General features: G+C 35.6%; 3 protein-coding genes across 7 annotated transcripts; all 3 read left to right on the forward strand.

The window, feature by feature from the left end:
• The first annotated feature begins 451 nt into the window (after positions 1-451).
• LOC105330077 (universal stress protein Slr1101) lies at positions 452-4,057 on the forward strand. Its single transcript, XM_011431653.4, has 4 exons — positions 452-611; positions 1,485-1,565; positions 2,976-3,079; positions 3,620-4,057. Exons 1-4 carry the CDS (start codon positions 539-541, stop codon positions 3,842-3,844), a joined length of 483 nt encoding a protein of 160 aa, XP_011429955.2. The 5' UTR covers positions 452-538; the 3' UTR covers positions 3,845-4,057.
• A 230-nt stretch (positions 4,058-4,287) lies between these two features.
• On the forward strand, positions 4,288-6,043 carry LOC105330076 (uncharacterized). Its single transcript, XM_011431652.4, has 3 exons — positions 4,288-4,447; positions 4,712-4,909; positions 5,813-6,043. Exons 1-3 carry the CDS (start codon positions 4,403-4,405, stop codon positions 5,975-5,977), a joined length of 408 nt encoding a protein of 135 aa, XP_011429954.1. The 5' UTR covers positions 4,288-4,402; the 3' UTR covers positions 5,978-6,043.
• A 1,044-nt stretch (positions 6,044-7,087) lies between these two features.
• LOC105330075 (uncharacterized) lies at positions 7,088-17,252 on the forward strand. Of its 5 annotated transcripts, none has more exons than XR_010712792.1 (6): positions 7,088-7,269; positions 9,199-9,363; positions 10,057-10,141; positions 10,662-11,990; positions 12,256-12,340; positions 12,792-13,511. XR_010712792.1 is itself a non-coding variant. In XM_066081276.1 (5 exons), the coding sequence occupies exons 3-5, from the start codon at positions 11,955-11,957 to the stop codon at positions 13,292-13,294; spliced, it is 624 nt and encodes a 207-aa protein (XP_065937348.1). In that variant the 5' UTR covers positions 7,292-9,363; positions 10,057-10,141; positions 10,662-11,954; the 3' UTR covers positions 13,295-13,591. The 5 variants fall into 5 exon arrangements, 1 of the variants encoding a protein (XP_065937348.1); XR_010712791.1 differs by lacking the exon at positions 7,088-7,269 and adding an exon at positions 7,292-8,962; XR_010712789.1 differs by lacking the exon at positions 7,088-7,269 and adding an exon at positions 7,292-9,036 and having other exon boundaries at positions 12,792-13,510.
• The last annotated feature ends 952 nt before the right edge of the window (positions 17,253-18,204 follow it).

Here is an 18,204-nt window from a genome sequence, read left to right on the forward strand (position 1 = left end):
TCAATTGAAAATAAAATTACCCAAAGGACTGGCTTTTTCAGGATCACAATGGGCATATTTATGGTAAAAATTATTTTTAAAAGTTTGACTTTGTTTATGATTTTGTCTACAAAACGATTTATACCAACCTGTTTTGGGGGTGCCAGTTTAAAATTTGGGGTAATTTGGGGTCCTGACTCAACCCAATCGCAGGCCCCTCCAGCAAACTAGGAAAAATCGAGCACGAGCGAGCACGAGCCGGAAATGTCTGAGAAGTTGCGATAAGGACCCCCCCCCTTCCCACCTCAGGAAATTACAGAGTACTTAAATTCGTGAGGTATAGTTACCAAAACTTAGCATCCACAAATGTATTTACGATTTTTCAATAATCACCTACACTGTTGAACACGCCTCCCCTATCCACCTTGTTTCGAAGTTCGGTAATTTGTTCACATTTCCCACTCCCGACTGGATCCGCATATTTCAACGAACGACAACTCTTAAAAGGCGTGTGACGCTTGACCTACAATAAAGTTCGAAGCACAACAGTTAGTGAAAGATGGCAGAAACCCCGAAACGCCGCGTGGTACTGGCTATGGATGGAAGCGAGTATGCAGACTATGCTTTCAACTGTAAGTTTTTAATTCACAGCACGTGTATTTGTTGTATACAGACAGTGTAACTTTAGGTCGTTCATGATTTCAGAGATGAGTGACCGTGTGTACATGTAACAGCGTCGTAATGTTCTGTTATATGTTTATTGACCAGAATGTCATTGTAAATAGTAATATATTTTGTTTCTTTTATTAAAATATACTCATTCAGCCAAATAATTGGTTTCTGTATTTGATTAAAACATGCATTCTCTCCTATATCGGCGCATTAATATCAACAAGGAATGTAAATTTCACTGTTTGTTGACGAGGCCTGAGGGTCATCAGCTGACCTATCTGTGCTGTGTACATATCGGCATATGACATGTATGGACAGTACACACACTGAAGACATATATACGTACAAACGAAGGAATATGATATGATAAGTCGAGGCCAGTTACTTTAAAATACACAGTATATATATATGACCAGAGGGGGAATGTAAACATTTACACTATCACAACTAGACTCGCACTTTTTTTTAGCGTGCAGATCTTTGCTCATGTTTGTAGCTGACTTAGTTTAATCAGAGCTGTGATAAAAAATGCGCACCTCCTACAATGCAGAATTTTTTTTATCCTTAAACTAGACCAAATATGCACAAACTATTATTATTTGTGGATATATGAGATAGACTCTGTCCTTTAGCAAGAGATGAAAAAAGATCATCAAAGCCTTAAGGCTAACACACTGATATGAAAGAAATCAGAAACGCTAGTCTTTAATTTATCCTGAAGTTTAGCTCTGGTTTAATATCCCCCTGGGTTCTTAATAGTAGGTGAAATCTGCAAATCTGTATTTGGCATGATGTTGTATGCATTTAATTATTTGATAAATGTCTGTTTTCAGGGTATGTTGAAAATTTCAAGATGGATGGGGATTACTTGACAGTCGTGCATAGTTTTGAGGCCAAAAGCATCTCTCATGCAGGTATTAAAACATGAAAAGGAACACCAAACCTAATTCAATGAATGATATAAATTAGTATGTTTATGAGAGAGAGAGAGAGAGAGAGAGAGAGAGAGAGAGAGAGAGAGAGAGAGAGAGAGAGAGAGAGAGAGAGAGGGAGAGAGAGAGAGAGATTTTGAATATGAAGAAAGACTGAATTTTATTAAAAGTGCCAGTTATACCTCAGTCATCAAAGCTCTGAATTCATGATTATTTCATATATTTATGGTGGAGCATAAAAATACGCCATATAGACCTGTGAGGTGTAAAAAATAATAATTCATTGCTCTTGGATTAGTAACAAATCACTATCGAGCCTAAGCCTCTACAGCATCTGCTGATCTAAAGTAGCATTATCTAGATGATCTGACAGTGGTTTGTGGTAAATCAATACAGAGGCCCGTGTAGCCATTACTCCTGGTATTGTCCACATATATAACGTTACAAATGCAGACTGGTAGTGTGTACATAAATACACGAAACTCTGGTGACCTATGATGCATACAGATGAAAATGTTGATTTGGTTAATTTGAGCAATTTTCAAATACAATACAGGCATAATCAAATTAAACTGAATAATCCCAGAACCCGGTGGTTTTCTGCTTACAGACTAAACCACACTACTAATTAATGAAATCAAAAGTAGAATATTAAAGGGCAGTACACCATTCACTTAATTATTGGCTCTATGTCGAAACTGGAAAAGCGTTGAACAATAAAAATGTCCTCGGGTTTTCTGCTTTAATGGTTAAAGGTTTTGATTTAGCGGAATATAAACACTGTTGAAGTAAGGAATTTTCGCAGTATTTTAAAGCATGCACCCAGTTCGAGTTATAATTGTGTGTAACATCAAAATGCACACTAGGTCATATTACAACCTGATATTGTCATTCATGCTTCGGACCAACGCAGAAGAACATCGAACTTTAATGATTTTTAAACGAATTGCTATCATGCAATGGTAGATTACGTGCGCACGAGCTGGCGTTAAGATAGAAATCCTGTAATGCTTTTCGATATATTGAAGACAATTACAAAGGGGAGGATCAAGTTTATTTTTTGTCGCCAAAAACTACCTCATACTCAGTCATCTTTTCAAGCCAGGCGTTTCCGGTCCGCTCTGCTTTCCATGTATGGGATTAGGAGTAGGCCAAAATCCTTGGCTTGCAGAGACGACTCCTAGCTTAGTGACCCTATTGGAATGACTTGCATGAATCGCATCACATACATGTGAATTTGCATCGGTCAATAAAGAGATTCTTAATTTCCATAGTCATCAATATCTCTTCACCGGTTGTGTTTGGGAGGGTGTGAGGGATATTTTTGTTGTTTGATCCAATATTTGCACATGCAACTTAATTATTTCATTAGGACTCTATTCTTTTTCATAGCTCTGGGATCTGACGTAAAGGCGCTAGGGAACGTTTTGGAGGAGGAAGCGAAAGAAAATAAAGTTATCCTAGACTTGTTGAGGACCAAATTGGCCTCTGCTGGTGTAAGTATGAGACATTGTAAAACTCAGGTCAATTCTGTTTTTTTTTTAGGGCAGTGTAATACACAATATGTCCATTCCAATTAGTATGTTGATATCGGGACAATTTATTGGAGGATTTCTATAGAATGATATTAAAACCTTGTAGTAAAGGATTTGTCCAATGTTTATTCCGTATTAAGACAGTGTATATCTCAATTTGTTGTTTATCATATTGATGATGAAACATGGTACATATATTAAGTAAAGTTTTTGTCCTGTCCATCATTCATTCTGTGGATGAAATGATTCTATTGTAAAGTAAACTAGAGTATACTACATGTACATGCAGGGACAATTAAGTATATCTATGTACATGTTTTGTTCAACACATTATCGCGGTTTATGGAAACTGTAACACGTTGTGTATTCATTCTTTCGATGTAATTACAGTAATACTCTGCAGTGCAGGATTTCGGTGCTATGACAGCATTTTACAGTACATGTATTTCACTATTATACATTTGATTAGTTATTCTGACGGGTTTTCTCCATTGTTTACAGGTTACAGGAGAGGTGAAACCTCTCGTGGGAAAACCCGGTGAAACAGTTGTCCACGAGGCGCATGAACAAAACGCTGACGTCATACTATGTGGGTCACGGGGCCACGGGAAACTACGCAGGACATTCATGGGTAGCGTCAGTGACTACATCGTGCATCATTCCCACGTGCCTGTCGTTGTATGTCGTCATAAGAACCATCACCATGGTCACGGACACCATCATTGAATGACGTCATTTCGAGACAAACCGTTGTTTTTCATGAATAGGCTATATACAAATATCCGGTTGTGTTATTTTCATTGCATGACGTGAACACTTTGTGTTTCTGAATTCTCTGTAAACGTTTTTCTCAGTGGATTTTTTTTACTAACAACGATTGTGTTTGAATATGCTGTTTACACTATATCTGATGAAGCAATAAATGCCATTTAAAATTGATTTGAATTAATTTTTTTCCTATCACTGTGTACTTATACAACAAGACAATCGTATAGCTTCATCATTGAGGGTCGCAATATGTGTTTTCCTATAGTTGTACTTTCTTTTTCACTGGAACAAAGTAATATCCACGGAATAAATTTTGATTCCTGCAAACGGAATTATTTCTTAATCGTTCAGTACAGAAATATTTTGAAAGTCGGCGGACTTTTCCAACAAAGTTATACGTGTCTCTGCGCAGTTTCATTTTTTGTGACCTTGTAGTGTAGTTTTCCCGGTGAGTAGACTGTCCTTATCTACCTCCTGACAGGTGCCCGCTTCTCATTCACCGACACAGACCTAAACATGAAGACACTGCCGATTCTCTTACTTGTCGTAGCTTTAGCTGCTGTGAGTATTAAAAGGGAAAGTGTTCTTTTAAGTCGTCAGCTTTGGACAAATTTCGATGGAATTTTTAAGTTCCCGTAGCACCATTGCTGACGAATTCAAGCCTTAAGTAAATGATACAGTATTTGTTTTTTATGAGTCATAATAATGACTATCAGTGTTCAGGTACACTGTAAAAACCGATGAAAATATTGTAGCTGACACTTTAGTTTCATCACCTTTAAACATTTATCACTTGACATTTCTATTAACTTTGTTGTGGTTTAGTCTCAATCCCCTGACCCCTCTGTGACGGTTAGGCCATCCGGAAGTGTGACAAGCGGCGGAACATGTTCCCACCAATCCGATTGTGAAGATAGTCTCTGCTGTGTCCACAGCAGTTTCATCGGAAAAAGAAGAAAGCGATTGTTTTTGGACGGGCTTTTTAATCATGACCATGGAACGTGCAAGCCACATAGAAAACTTGTAAGAACTTTAAATATTGTGTAGTAAAAGTTCCGTATAAAATATCAAATATATAAACAGAATTGTTCGCACCATTATCTTGGTATTGCACACCGGAATTCTTCTCTGATATAATTTTTTTCTAAGACAAGGGGATGTTTTGCTAGGAATTACTACATCGTTCCAGAATTAGCTTTGTTGAAGTTTGCATTAATCACGGCGTGTTTCTGAATGGGACATGGTCACTTTTTTGGTCAAATACATGTATATTTTACCGTTTTTTGATGTTCATAATACTTTAGTAAGGCATTTCTAACAGTCAACAAAACTTTCAAGTTTCAATCGTCGAGTTATAAGCGAAGTAAACAGATCACAATTCAGTACATTGTACTAGGTAAACAAAGTTCATATCAAGATTTTGTGTACACGGTAAAAATTAATATTTCAGGCCTATACCTGATATGAATATGACAAACGCTAGGAATCGAATATTCATGTTTAAAAACGAAAAAGTAGAAAGAAAAATTAGCTTCAAAAAGAACTTTTACCGGTATAGTGAACAAATGTAAACAGAAACAAGGCACGAGTCTTGTTTACATTACAAAGAATTGTGAGCTCTCTATCTTGCTTATAATTTTACGACTGACACTCAAATTAGAAATGCATTGCTAAAGCATTATAAAAAAACAAAAATAGAAGAATAAAATTCGACAAAAATCGTAACGATGTTAAGTTGTTCAAATAATTTTTTCATGATATGAACCAGAGTTTTCCTTCACTCTCTATTTTTATTTCAGAACGAGATCTGCCTTCCGTTTATGACCCACGACATAAAATTCGACAAAAATCGTGACCATGTTAAGTTGTTCAAATATTTTTTTCATGATATGAACCAGAGTTTTACTTCACTCTCTTTTTTTTCAGAACGAGACCTGCCTTCCTTTTATGACCCACGACATCTTTAACCACGAGTTGTACGAGAGTTACTGCCCCTGTGAGCAGGGTTTGGAGTGCCGTGGTGTGACTGTGGATGAGGCCGAACACTCCGTGGTCCACCACAACCCCCGCTGTCAGCCCCCGGAGTCCTAGGGACACGCCCACAAGCCCCACCCTCTCTGTGTGATCGTACCGCGTCAAATAAAATTGAAAACTTTGTGCCGTAAACTTCTTCGTTTCAATGTTTATTTTACCCCTGTACTCGGATAAAAAAAAATGCATTCAATTTGTTAATATGGTTTATTACAAGAAATCAAATTATAACCAATATAACCATTGTAACCACATATCAAGTACAGTATGCTTTATGGTACAGTCGAAAGTAGCCTCTTTAAGGAGGAATATAGATCACTTATTTTGATGAGAGTTATCTCTCTTTTCGAAATGTCATTTCGCCTTTTTAAGTTTGCGTTCTTTTGATTTGTGATGTGGAAGCTTTAAAACAAAATTTGAGAAGAAAAAAATATGTTTCCATATTTTTAGACGTCAACACTACATGATAATAGGATGAGTAAATCGGCTTTAACACGTCAAGTACTTGATTATTGAATGTAAGTGGCAGCACTGTAACGGCGCTAGTTGACTGTTTTGTTGACAGAAAGGATCACTTAAAACACAGTTAACATTGTTCAAACAACGACAATTCTTTGACGATATAAGGGGTTTAACTATTTAGGAACAGTTAAATATAGAGATCAACAGTATTTTTATTATCATAAAGAATTGACATTCCTTCAAGGTCCGGTTTGTTCGCTATCGCTGTTTAATGCGCACCAAAGAGTATCTCGCAGTACTATTTGTCTATGTTAGTCACCCTTATGTCTCATCCATGTTTTGAACAACGATTTGCAAAGAGGGACAAATATTTTCTCCTGTAGTGTATGATTTAGGGATGATAAGTGATAAAATTTTGATAAAAGCAATCTTCACTAATCTGAAATCTCCCACTGCTACCGGAATACATAAATGTACTAAAGGGTATCGCTCAGTACTATCTTCTCTTAACATGCTTCTCACCAGTAATAAGTGGGTTGACTTGTTCCTGAATTGCTACAAGTACCATTCATAAATGCAGCAAATTTTACAATTTCCAGTAATAAATCTTAATTGTAATTCAATATTCCTGTATCACTTCGTTTGGAATTACAATAGTATTACATGTACAGGTAGGTGTATAATGAGTTTGGTGGTTTGTTTACGCTGTGGATTTTTTTGGATTCAAATCTTCCCGTTCTACTGGGGTGTACCTAACGTTAGTAGTCCTTGGTCAACGAATCCTCGGGTCTTGGTGGAATTAAGAATTTCATTGGTTTTTAAAACTTGTGATGTTGTTTTTATTTGTTAGTGGTTTTCCTTTTCATTTTTTAATATATCACTTTGTTTAGGTAAGTCACAGTCATCTTTTTTTTTAAGTATAACTTTATTTGAATTAACAGAAAATCCTGAAAACCGCTGCATTTTCAGACGGGGTAAAAATTCGACACCATTTTTGGTTTGTTTTTATGGTGTTTTTTCTACGAAAATAATCTGGAATTTTATCTTACAATAAATTGCATTACTAGACTATTTCATCAATTTTAGATCTTACCAGCAGAGACTGGGATATTTTCTTTATTTGTTCGAATCATTTACGCGTCTATACCGAGTATATGCTGAAATAAGATTAATTTTTGTCACATTCTGTGATCGACTCATCTGATGTCTTTTCTTAAGACACTTGAATTCATTTTGTCAGATAAAGAAGTTTTATTTGATTTTGTCAATCAATACTAAAAATGAGATAAAACGCTCAATTCGTGTGATTTATCTATAAGGTAAGCGATTATAGGGTGCTTTTTATTACCACTGCACGGTTAAAAGCTCGGAAGTACCCCGATATATTTCAAAAAGCGTATGCATGATACAGAAAATTCTTCTTATGATATCAATTACTGGTATGATAATTAATTTTTATAACAACTTGGAGCTCTGATATCAAAGACAGAAGAAGTTCAGAGACTTTCAGTTGAAACACTTAGTTGACATCCATTTGATGGAAATATTAAAGGTTAAATGAAAACTGTTCCATCTAGATACATCGCTTAAACTACAAAAAGGAGCAACAGAAGTTAACAACGTTTAAATTGTACATCATATATTAGTAGAGTATAAGACACTGTCACTTTTTCTGCCTCACAATTGGTTGGCATTTTGTTATGAACGGAGGTCATTGAATACCCCACCACTATTACCCCCCCCCCCCTCCTCTTTTAGAAGAAAAAAATCAATCGACTATGATTTAATGGTGATAAAGAATCTTCATATTGAAAACTACATAAATCAATCCTTCATATCTAAATATTAAAACCAAATCCTCCAAAATCGAAATCCGGTAATGATAGATGTTTAAAGGGGCTGTCTTATTCAACACGCAAGACTTAACCTGATAAATTCACATTTCTCTCTTCATTTATCCTTTTTATTGTGATTACACATGAATCGGTATATGCTATCAAAATACTGATGGTTGCTTGTGCTTACGGGTTTGACTTCAAGTGAAACATCTTTCTTATACATCTTGATATTCGTTTTGAGTCATTAGTATTTGAGTATCAATTACACTATACAATGTAATTTTGAAAATACAAAGTTGTCAAAATATCAAAAGGTTCCCCATTTAAATGTCAAATTTCATAGTTGCCTTTTTTTCTACATTTCAAAAAATAGCTTTTCCAGGTTTTAATTTCTTCTTTCTTTTTCTATTTGAAGCATACAGTGCATTCAATATTTACTGCAATTCATGCTTACCGTAGTTCACCTATCGTGATATAGCAAATAATGATATCTTGTCTGTGTCGGCGAGAAAATGTTCACAACAAATTACATAATTTGTTACCTTCGAATCTGTTAAATGGCCTCACTGGGTTGTTATTTAATAAATTCAATGTCCAACTTTTAAAGCTTATCTATTGAAACTTTCGTCAATTATTTTCACAGACAAGTTTCACATTTAAAAGTTTCCACAGTTTGTCAATTGATAATGGTCAACGAAGCTCTTCTGTGCAAGGAGATCAGTAAGCTAAGATGTATCTTAAAAACGTAATAAGAACTATTATGGAAACTTTTCACTCATTTATTTTCTATCAATAATGTTTAGAGCTGGAAACGTGTCGGTAAGCGTTATGCTTTTATCATTACCCTATTTGATTCCAAACTAGTGGTATTCTGGGTTTAACTCTTACCGATTTGTTTTGTCTTTTTATATTTTTGTTACTTTCAATTTACTAATCCTGCTGCATGATATGAATACGAACACGTACATTTCTTTTTAAAAGGTACTAGGTAGGCAGGCGTCTTAAACAGGTACATACTGTACTAACTTATTCCCCGTAGCTCCTGCGTCAAATTGATGAAACCAGCGCGGTACATTTACCAAATCACCAGGGTAACCAATGAAAGCATGTGGATCTAAACAGCGGTTGTGTTTGTACCTGATCGTGGTGAGCATTCCTATTGTTACATGATTTCCAGTGACATTATTTTTCATTCAAATGTTTGCCTACAACGTTAACGTTTTGAATATTTTTTCAGCAATTATGCTATTGGCTTGTTTTCTTACCATGACAACACTCGTTAAGGTTCATACACTACAACCAAGCAAAATATCCTCGCCTACTCAAGTCTGTCCCAAGATATTTATGCAGCGCATTTGGCAGATTTTTAATGAAAATACAAATACCTGTGTAAGAAGTGCAATTGAAATCGATGAAAGGGAAAATTTAATTCCAAGATATCTTCATTGTCACATTATCATTTTTCACTGGGAAAAAATTTACAGGAACGAAAATAGTTTTCTTACGGAGATTCATAATGGGAAAGTTTACGTCTTTTCTCCATTCGGAAGTCCCTCGAATTACCTCGCGCAATTTTTCAACGTTATCATCCGGGATCTGCTGCAATACAAAATCTTCCTAGTCATCACATTTTTAGCCGTGTATATAAACCTGATAACCTAACGGGGGCATTTCAACGGATAAGAAATCTTGGAAAATGTTCATAGTTTTAAATAAATATTATTTAAATTCTGAGATACATGTATTTGTAAGTATCGAGTACTTATGCAAAATATCTTGGGACAGAGTATGGATGTTTACAATACAGACAACATGATGATCAGCTATTGTTTAATTTAGGGAATCCTCGTGGTCCTTGTAATATTGGCGTACTTTCAAGAGGTGTATCACGTCGCCTTTTGGAAAACCAATACAGTCTGTGGTAGTAAGTTTTCATCTGAGCGATTGATACCCACACCAAACATCAGTGGCGTCGGAAGCAAATTGAAAGTGGGGGGGGGGCTAGACTAATCATCAGAAATCTTGACAAGAAAAAAAAACTTATTCCCAAAAATCCTAATTCCGGGGGGGGGGGGGTATACCCATAACTTCAAATAACTAAGCCCCCCCCCCCCCCCCCCCCGGGTTCCGACGCCTATGAACATTCTTGTAATGTGTGGTCTGTTGGTATCAAAGTTCACTACATACAAATGTGTAGCTCTGATAAGAATAATTTACAGAAAAATATATGATTTTCAAAAAAGTAAAAAGACACAATTTAATATCAGCATATCGTACCGGGCAATGTTTGTCAGAAATTGTCTTAAAGTTTTGACTTTTAGTCTTAAAACAATACATACATAATACATGATTGTATTATATTCATTTATGAAAGTCAAAAAAACGAGAGTCATTTTAAAATGGAAATTATCTAAACTTAACTTTGTTTCTATTTCTTAATATAGGTAAACGTGATGGTAAACCATTCTATTTCGGTACCACAGATGTAGCCTGCATGCGCATGATCAGAACACGCCGGAAAAGGTCGCTTAATACATCAGCCTCTCTTCCAAACCGGAAGTTCTGGTCGCTCACTCATCGGTGGATCTACTACGATGGCTGGTATTTCGAGCTGTTTTACGAACCCCATACCCGGCGGGCAGCAAAGACCGAGAATTGTCCAAGTCGCCGTGAAGCCAAACCCGCCGGATACACCCGGCTTGACATTGAATGCGTGCGCAGATGTGCTGATTACTACAATGAACGTTTCACGAAACAGTACAACGCTTTGACTCATAATTGTCATCACTATGCCAACAAACTTGCAGAAATAATGTGTCTGAATTCATCTTGTCCTGATTGGTGTACGACTATCTATTTGTGGAGGTGATGATTGTATGGTGTACGACTATCTATTTGTGGAGGTGGTGATTGTATGGTGATCGACAATTAGAGATGCCAAAGCCCTCTGATAAATCTTGCAATAACACTGAAAATGTACCATGTACTTTGACGGATTGACGCAAATTGTTCAAACCAGTCGCTTTCAAAATGTTAGTTTAAATTTATCTTCATGTAGAAACGAGTATTTAGTATATGCATTACATATATTTTTCATTTACATTTTATGATGATATTGTTTTGCTGTATTCTTGTAAGTTTTACAAGTTTGTTAAATAAATGGGTTTTAATAAATTAAAGGTTACAATATTTGCTATGCATTTTGAAAGTGCTAAAGGCTGAAGAATTAGCAGACTTGATTAAACAACGAACTGAATTCCTGGCGTATTTAATCCGGTTCTGCACATTTAAACCGATGTATTGTGTCCAGTTTATTTTAGGGATTTTCAATAATACAATGCACAACGGAAGTCTGAATTTCTCTCAATAATGAACATATTTCTTCCAATCATGAAGCAATGTTCAGTAGGAAACGAGTATTTAGTATATGCATTACATATATTTCTCATTTACATTTTATGATGATATTGTTTTGCTGTATTCTTGTAAGTTTTACAAGGTTGTTAAATAAAGGAGTTTCAATAAATGAAAGGTTACAATATTTGCTATACATTTTGAAAGTGCTAAAGCAGACTTAAAAAAACAACGAACTGAATTCCTGACGTATTTAATCCGGTTCTGCACATTTAAACCGATGTATTGTGTCCAGTTTATTTTAGGGATTTTCAATAATACAATGCACAACGGAAGTCTGAATTTCTCTCAGTAATGAACATATTTCTTCCGATCATGAAGCAATGTTCAATAGGAAATGTGTATTTTTGACGAGTGTAGTAAGTTGAAAGTTTTATTTTTTTTAAACAAATTTATAATAAGATACATAGTAATTTATTTTTAAAATATTAATTTCTAAAAATCAATTTGATCATTTTATCTTTCCGTTTCTATAACATACTTTGGACAATTATTTTCAATATTAAATTTGAGTGAACGATGTCAATATGTGATCTCAATAAACATGAACTTAGATGGTTTTTCTTTCAGTATACATCTAATACAAATGACCATAAATATCTATGTATTGGGTTTTCTCTATAGACTGTAATGATTCTGTGGGTAATACTTGCCTATTTCCACGAATCCTATCAGATTGATTTCTGGACGAAAATTCCAACATGTGGAAGTAAGTTTGTCTGTCTGTCTGTCTGTCTCTCTCTCTGTCTCTCTCTCTCTCTCTCTCTCTCTTGAATTCTAAAAAAATAGTTCAAAACAAAAAGTATACATTCAATTCCTTTTTAAAGCGCTAAGCATAGCTCAGCGCTTTATTGTCGTTAGACATCTACTTCCGGTGCAACGAATGACCGCCCCCTATGAGCAGAAGTTTACATCATTTAAACTGGTTAGGGAACCAGTTTCAGGAGTTTGTGCACATAACTGCACGGGCTAGTATGGGCTATTGTGAATTGAATGTACGTGACTTACATACGTCATTGCAGGGGCTGCCACGCAGTGATGAGGAAATATATCGCGTATACAGAAGCTAAAATGTTATATACCTTTATCTTTTATACACAAACAGAAGCTGTGTTAGCGCTTTTCAGTACTATCAGTACTTTGATTACTTTTACATATAGATAGGAAGAGGGGACGTCCGTTCTATTTCGGTACAACTGATGTGGAATGCATGAGATCAATACGCCGCCAGAAGAGGGCGCTGGTCAGCTATCCACTTCCGGAGAGGAAGTACTGGTCCCTGAACCATAGATGGGTGTACTACGATGGTTGGTACTTTGAGCTGTTTTACAGACCTCACACTAGACGCCCGGCCAAGTCTAAATTCTGTCGTAGTTCCCGAGAAGCCATTCCCGCTGGATACAGTACGCTCGACATTGACTGTATCCGGAAGTGTGCCGTGTATTATAATAAACGATTCATTGCCCGTTATAAAACTTTTACGCATAATTGCCACCATTACGCCAATAAGATCGCAGAGGTTTTGTGTACATACTCCATGTGTCCGGACTGGTGCGAAGAACTGTACCTAGAAAAAGGGGATCCTAGAATGGTGACCAAATTTGTTAGGCATACAACTACGCCATCGCCAAACTCTACAACTAAAGTCATGTCCCGGCACTGAAACTAGTGATATACCGTCAACACATTGGTATCACCGTTATTAACTTTATATGTGTAGAGAGAGAGAGAGAGAGAGAGAGAGAGAGAGAGAGAGAGAGAGAGAGAGAGAGAGAGAGAGTTTTCAGAACGAACATTTGTGAAAACGTCTTTTTGTATGGCCTATATGTTATGTCTCATTTGTCGTTGCAAATTTGTGTAAAATTGATTAAAAACTACTTATTGCTTAGGCGACGTTTATCATTTTAAACATTACTTTTAGCCTGTTTAGCTGATTTATGCACAGAATTTCGAACATTCATATCAGGCGCCATTGAACTCTTTCGATTTCAGGTACCTTAGATCTTTTGCTTAGCCCTAACAGCAGAAGATTTTAAGAATTATTAGGATGTTTTTTCTTCCAAGAAATGCAATGTCTTATATGAAATAGTTTGATATTATTCTATCCTTTAAAACAAATTTGATAAATTTAGACAACGCAGCAATGTTAAGGCGTCCCGATGCTAAAATACGGCTGGAAAACGATATATTTTGAATCATCGTAAAAATACATTGACCGGGAGTATTTCTTAAAATCTGATACATTTATTGACACCGATGTTAAACATTACATTTGATGCATTTTTGTGACGTCATATGTACTTTGTAATCACGTGACGGGCGAATCCTAATAATGCGTATGATCTATATAAATCGCATCGGCGCAGGTGATTAGTGACATTAAATCATACATATTTTTAATAAAAATCTATTGTTAAGTCATATACTTTGAAGTTCTTGCTTGGGAAAGAAATAGATATTTCGTTTATGGAAGATATTGTTGAAACATTCCACAAAATCATCAAAATAATGCACATTTTTACTAATCAAAAGCGATTTACAAAAAATTGGGGTAAATCCGTAAGTTTCCCAAGCACGATTCACATTAGTACTTATATTCTCTACCAATATTACGTAAAATATTCTAAAATTGTGTTGATCTTTCACCTGCGCCAAGCTGGTTTTACATTAGCTGCAATAATGTAGCCCTCTCCCGATTTTTTTTTCTTTTTTTTTTTTTGGGGGGGGGGGGGGGGGGGGAGAGGGCTACAACTCCATAGGATCTCTGTAATGGTGCAAGTGCGGGAGTGATTCACTCCCGCAATGATTTCGTCTCAAATCGTATATAAATGACGATAACATCTGCATTTCTTACCTGAACTCAAATATTGTGGATGTTTATGGCATAAATTAATCCAAAAATATCAAGTATAGTCCATATATCGGTTATTTTTCGTGTATGTCAACAACGCAAGTTGAATTTGTCCGCCATGTTTACTGACCTTGACCGGTTTTATTTTGGGACAGCCAATGAGAATTTAGGAGCGGATCTTAAACTGAATATAGGAATTCCCCTATTTTACACATAATTAACGCGGTAAATATGAATTTTTCATTATATACCATTTCCTTAAATGGTGTTTTAGTGATAGAACGAGGTAAGATCGATTATTTACACTGACATTCACGTTATCATGCCCATTAAAACTCCAAGCGTAAATCCCATAAAATCACGCGAGAACTGTCATGGCTGCTGAAAAAGACGACTGGTAAACATGCTGATGTGTTTATCTGGTTTTGATTTGTATACGGTTAGTTTGTTCAACCTGAATTAAAAATCATTTTATCCAAAGGAAGTCAAATATAAAATCGATCTTTTCATACCGAAGTCAGTCGCATTAAAAAATAAATTTTGCACCATTACGGAGATCCTATGGAATTGTAGCCCTCTCCAGTAAACATCAGATATAAAAAAAAAAATCGGAGAGGGCTACATTATTGCAGCTAGTTTTACATGCATGGAAATTGTTTACACGTAGCAGGGAGAGTCTCCAAACCACTAGTTTATAAATAGTCTTTTACTTAAAACGAAGCCTTAAAACTGCCGATTATTTGATACTGGTTTTTAATATGAATGAATTCTGTACGTCTCGCATTAACGGCAGCATCTATGTAAAGGAAACATGTAGTTTGATATAATTCACTTTTAATGTTAAGAAACATTCCCTGAGAACTATCGACAGGAATGCAGATCGTGACGTCAAAGTTAATTATGACGTCATATCATATGAAGTACAGACAAGTGACTTTCTACATATCGCTGTAAAATCCATCGGGAAGCAACATGCCCGCGAATTTAACAACTCGCAAATTAGTGTTTCATACTTTTATTTGTTTTCTAAAATATCTTACTAGCATTAAAGAATGCAAATTACTAATATTTTTAGATGAAGAAAAAAAAACCGACGCGTAGAGAAATGAAAAGTACTGTCAATACAGGTATTTAAATTGAATTTTATATATAAGAGGATAAAACATTTAAAATTTAAATAGGTGTATTTCGGGGCGTTATGGTCAAAGGAATTAAAAGACTTGTCAAAACAATTTTATTAAATTCCAGACGTATTTAATCCGATACTGCACATTTAAAGCGATGTATTATGTCCGGTTTACTTAAAGGATTTTCAATTAAACAATACACCATGAACTCATTATCCTACATTCACCCAGTAACTTTGTAAATTGTCCTCGATCATGGTGCAATGGTTAAATGGAATTGTGTATTTTGGACCTGCATGGTAGGTGATGAGCATTCTTTTTTAACATTTTAGAAACTAATGGACCTTACTTAACAATTCATTTATATACTAGAAAAAAATTTCCTCCGGGCCATCCAAATACATGTAACTAGATTTATGTTTACCAGACTACAATCAAAAATCTTAATCATTAAATTTAATTCAAAGTTGAAAAATAAATGAAGACTAGCCAAATTTCATGGTGTATTTTTTTTTGAGTTTACAAAGTTTGCCAAAAATAAAAAAAATAAATTATGTCACCTTTTTTAAGTCTACATAAATTCTTTATCATATTTTGCCATCCTATGTAAATGCTTAGGGAAACAATAAATGACATAAGAAAGTGTATGTTTCGTTGTTTACGATGAAAAAAATGATCGCAAAAATAGAGAAAAAGGTAATCGCAAAATATGAAGGGATATACATGTAGGGTAAGTATCCGATGTTTCCCATGGTGTATTCTAAAAACGATATCAATATCAATGTATTTTTACTACAAATGTCCTATCTTGAATCTAGACTGTACTGAGTTTGTGGATAATTCTTGCCTATTTCCATGAATCCTATCAGATTGACTTCTGGACGAAAATTCCAACATGCGGAGGTAAATCTCTCTCTCTCTCTCTCTCTCTCTCTCTCTCTCTCTCTCTCTCTCTCTCTCTCTCTCAAATTTTCTAAGACTGAGACTCAAAACAAAAATGTTAATTTTATTCCGTTTTTTACTTTTCACATAGATAAGAAAAGTGGACGTCCCTTCTATTTTGGTACAACTGATGTGGAATGCATGAGATCAATACGCCGCCGCAAGAAGAGAGCGCTGGTCAGCTATCCACTTCCGGAGAGGAAGTACTGGTCCCTGGTCCATAGATGGGTGTACTACGATGGTTGGTACTTTGAGCTGTTTTACAGACCTCACACCAGACGCCCGGCCAAGTCTAAATTCTGTCGTAGTTCCCGAGAGGTCGTTCCAGCTGGATACAGTACGCTTGACATTGACTGCCTACGAAGGTGTGCCGTGTATTATAATAAACGATTCATTGCTCGTTATAAAACTTTAACACATAATTGCCACCATTACGCCAATAAGATCGCAGAGGTTTTGTGTACATACTCCATGTGTCCGGACTGGTGTCAGGAACTCTTCTTAGAGCCAGGAGATTCAAGATTAGTGACGAAATTCGTTTTGCGAACTACGCCATCGCCAAACTTTACACGGGATTCGGCATTGATAGATCTTTATTAGAATTACCTCAAGTAATTTTGCATTGACGTTTCGTACTAAAAAACTAATTAAATAATTATGACTATATCGTCATTTAAATGAGTGTAGCCTAAACTTAGTACTAAAAAAATAGTGGAAATAGTATATTGTAATGAAAATAAGAAATCATTATTTTCCAAATTTATGTTTTTTTAGATATTCAAAATATACAACTGTTACCATAAAGCGTATTTTAGAATTGGTATAAAGGATGAAGAAGCAGCTTTCCTAAGGATAACACAGCATACAGCACCTTCAGCACTCTGTGGTTAAAAGATTTGGCAGTATCGCTGGTTATTTTGTCTTTTTTCCTACGTATTTTGTCTGGTGGGTTTTTTGGGCGGGGAGGGGGGGGGGTCGTAGCGCTACGGAACGTGTTTTTTTTCAGCATATACATGATTACTTTTTACATTTTTAATTGGCTCAAGTGTACACAAGAACTACATGTGGTAAGTATGTAACACCTGGTACTTTAAATTTGTTCTACTGAACTTTCGCCCTATCTTTTCCGTCTGTGGTCTTACCAGATGAAATGGCATGGCTCATGTCAAACCTACACTGAACAGAACCAGTGGATTAATAAAATGTAATCTTGTACGTGATTTAAAATATTGAATTCAATATTTTTAAAACACAATTTAATCTATTACCTGAGGTTATCAACATGTCACAGGCACGTAGCATCGTTTATTAAAGGGGGGGGGGGGGGGGCAGACTCAACGATAAAATCTTGACACCCCCCCCCCCCAAAAAAAAAAATAAACTTCTTAATTTCGATATTTCATTTCAATTTTTTACATATACCCCCCCCCCCCCCCCCAAGTGGGAAAGGGGGGGTCAACTCCGTGATAATTAAATTTTTATATGTATATTTGATAAAAAATCTTTGCTGCGAGAAAAAAAGGGGGGATAGGGCCCCTAAAATTGATACTGTAAAAGAACGTTTTCTGCCGTCTGCAATATGTTTTATAAAACATGTTTCCTTTAGTGTTTTAATGAAAGGAATATCAAATAAAAAAAGGTTATTTTTTTTTT

This window comes from Magallana gigas, chromosome 4, assembly GCF_963853765.1.
Source record: "Magallana gigas chromosome 4, xbMagGiga1.1, whole genome shotgun sequence".
Classification (NCBI taxonomy): Eukaryota; Metazoa; Mollusca; class Bivalvia; order Ostreida; family Ostreidae; genus Magallana; species Magallana gigas.

Excerpts from the sequence above, each read along its gene's own strand:
- LOC105330076 (XM_011431652.4), top strand. The coding sequence starts at position 4,403 with ATGAAGACACTGCCGATTCTCTTACTTGTCGTAGCTTTAGCTGCT. Across the intron at positions 4,448-4,711 it reads TTGTCGTAGCTTTAGCTGCT|TCTCAATCCCCTGACCCCTC; the intron begins GTGAGTATTAAA and ends GTTGTGGTTTAG. Across the intron at positions 4,910-5,812 it reads GCAAGCCACATAGAAAACTT|AACGAGACCTGCCTTCCTTT; the intron begins GTAAGAACTTTA and ends CTTTTTTTTCAG.
- LOC105330077 (XM_011431653.4), top strand. The coding sequence starts at position 539 with ATGGCAGAAACCCCGAAACGCCGCGTGGTACTGGCTATGGATGGAAGC. Across the intron at positions 612-1,484 it reads TGCAGACTATGCTTTCAACT|GGTATGTTGAAAATTTCAAG; the intron begins GTAAGTTTTTAA and ends GTCTGTTTTCAG. Across the intron at positions 1,566-2,975 it reads CAAAAGCATCTCTCATGCAG|CTCTGGGATCTGACGTAAAG; the intron begins GTATTAAAACAT and ends TCTTTTTCATAG.
- LOC105330075 (XM_066081276.1), top strand. The coding sequence starts at position 11,955 with ATGTTCAATAGGAAATGTGTATTTTTGACGAGTGTA. Across the intron at positions 11,991-12,255 it reads GTGTATTTTTGACGAGTGTA|ACTGTAATGATTCTGTGGGT; the intron begins GTAAGTTGAAAG and ends TTTTCTCTATAG. Across the intron at positions 12,341-12,791 it reads GAAAATTCCAACATGTGGAA|ATAGGAAGAGGGGACGTCCG; the intron begins GTAAGTTTGTCT and ends TTTTACATATAG.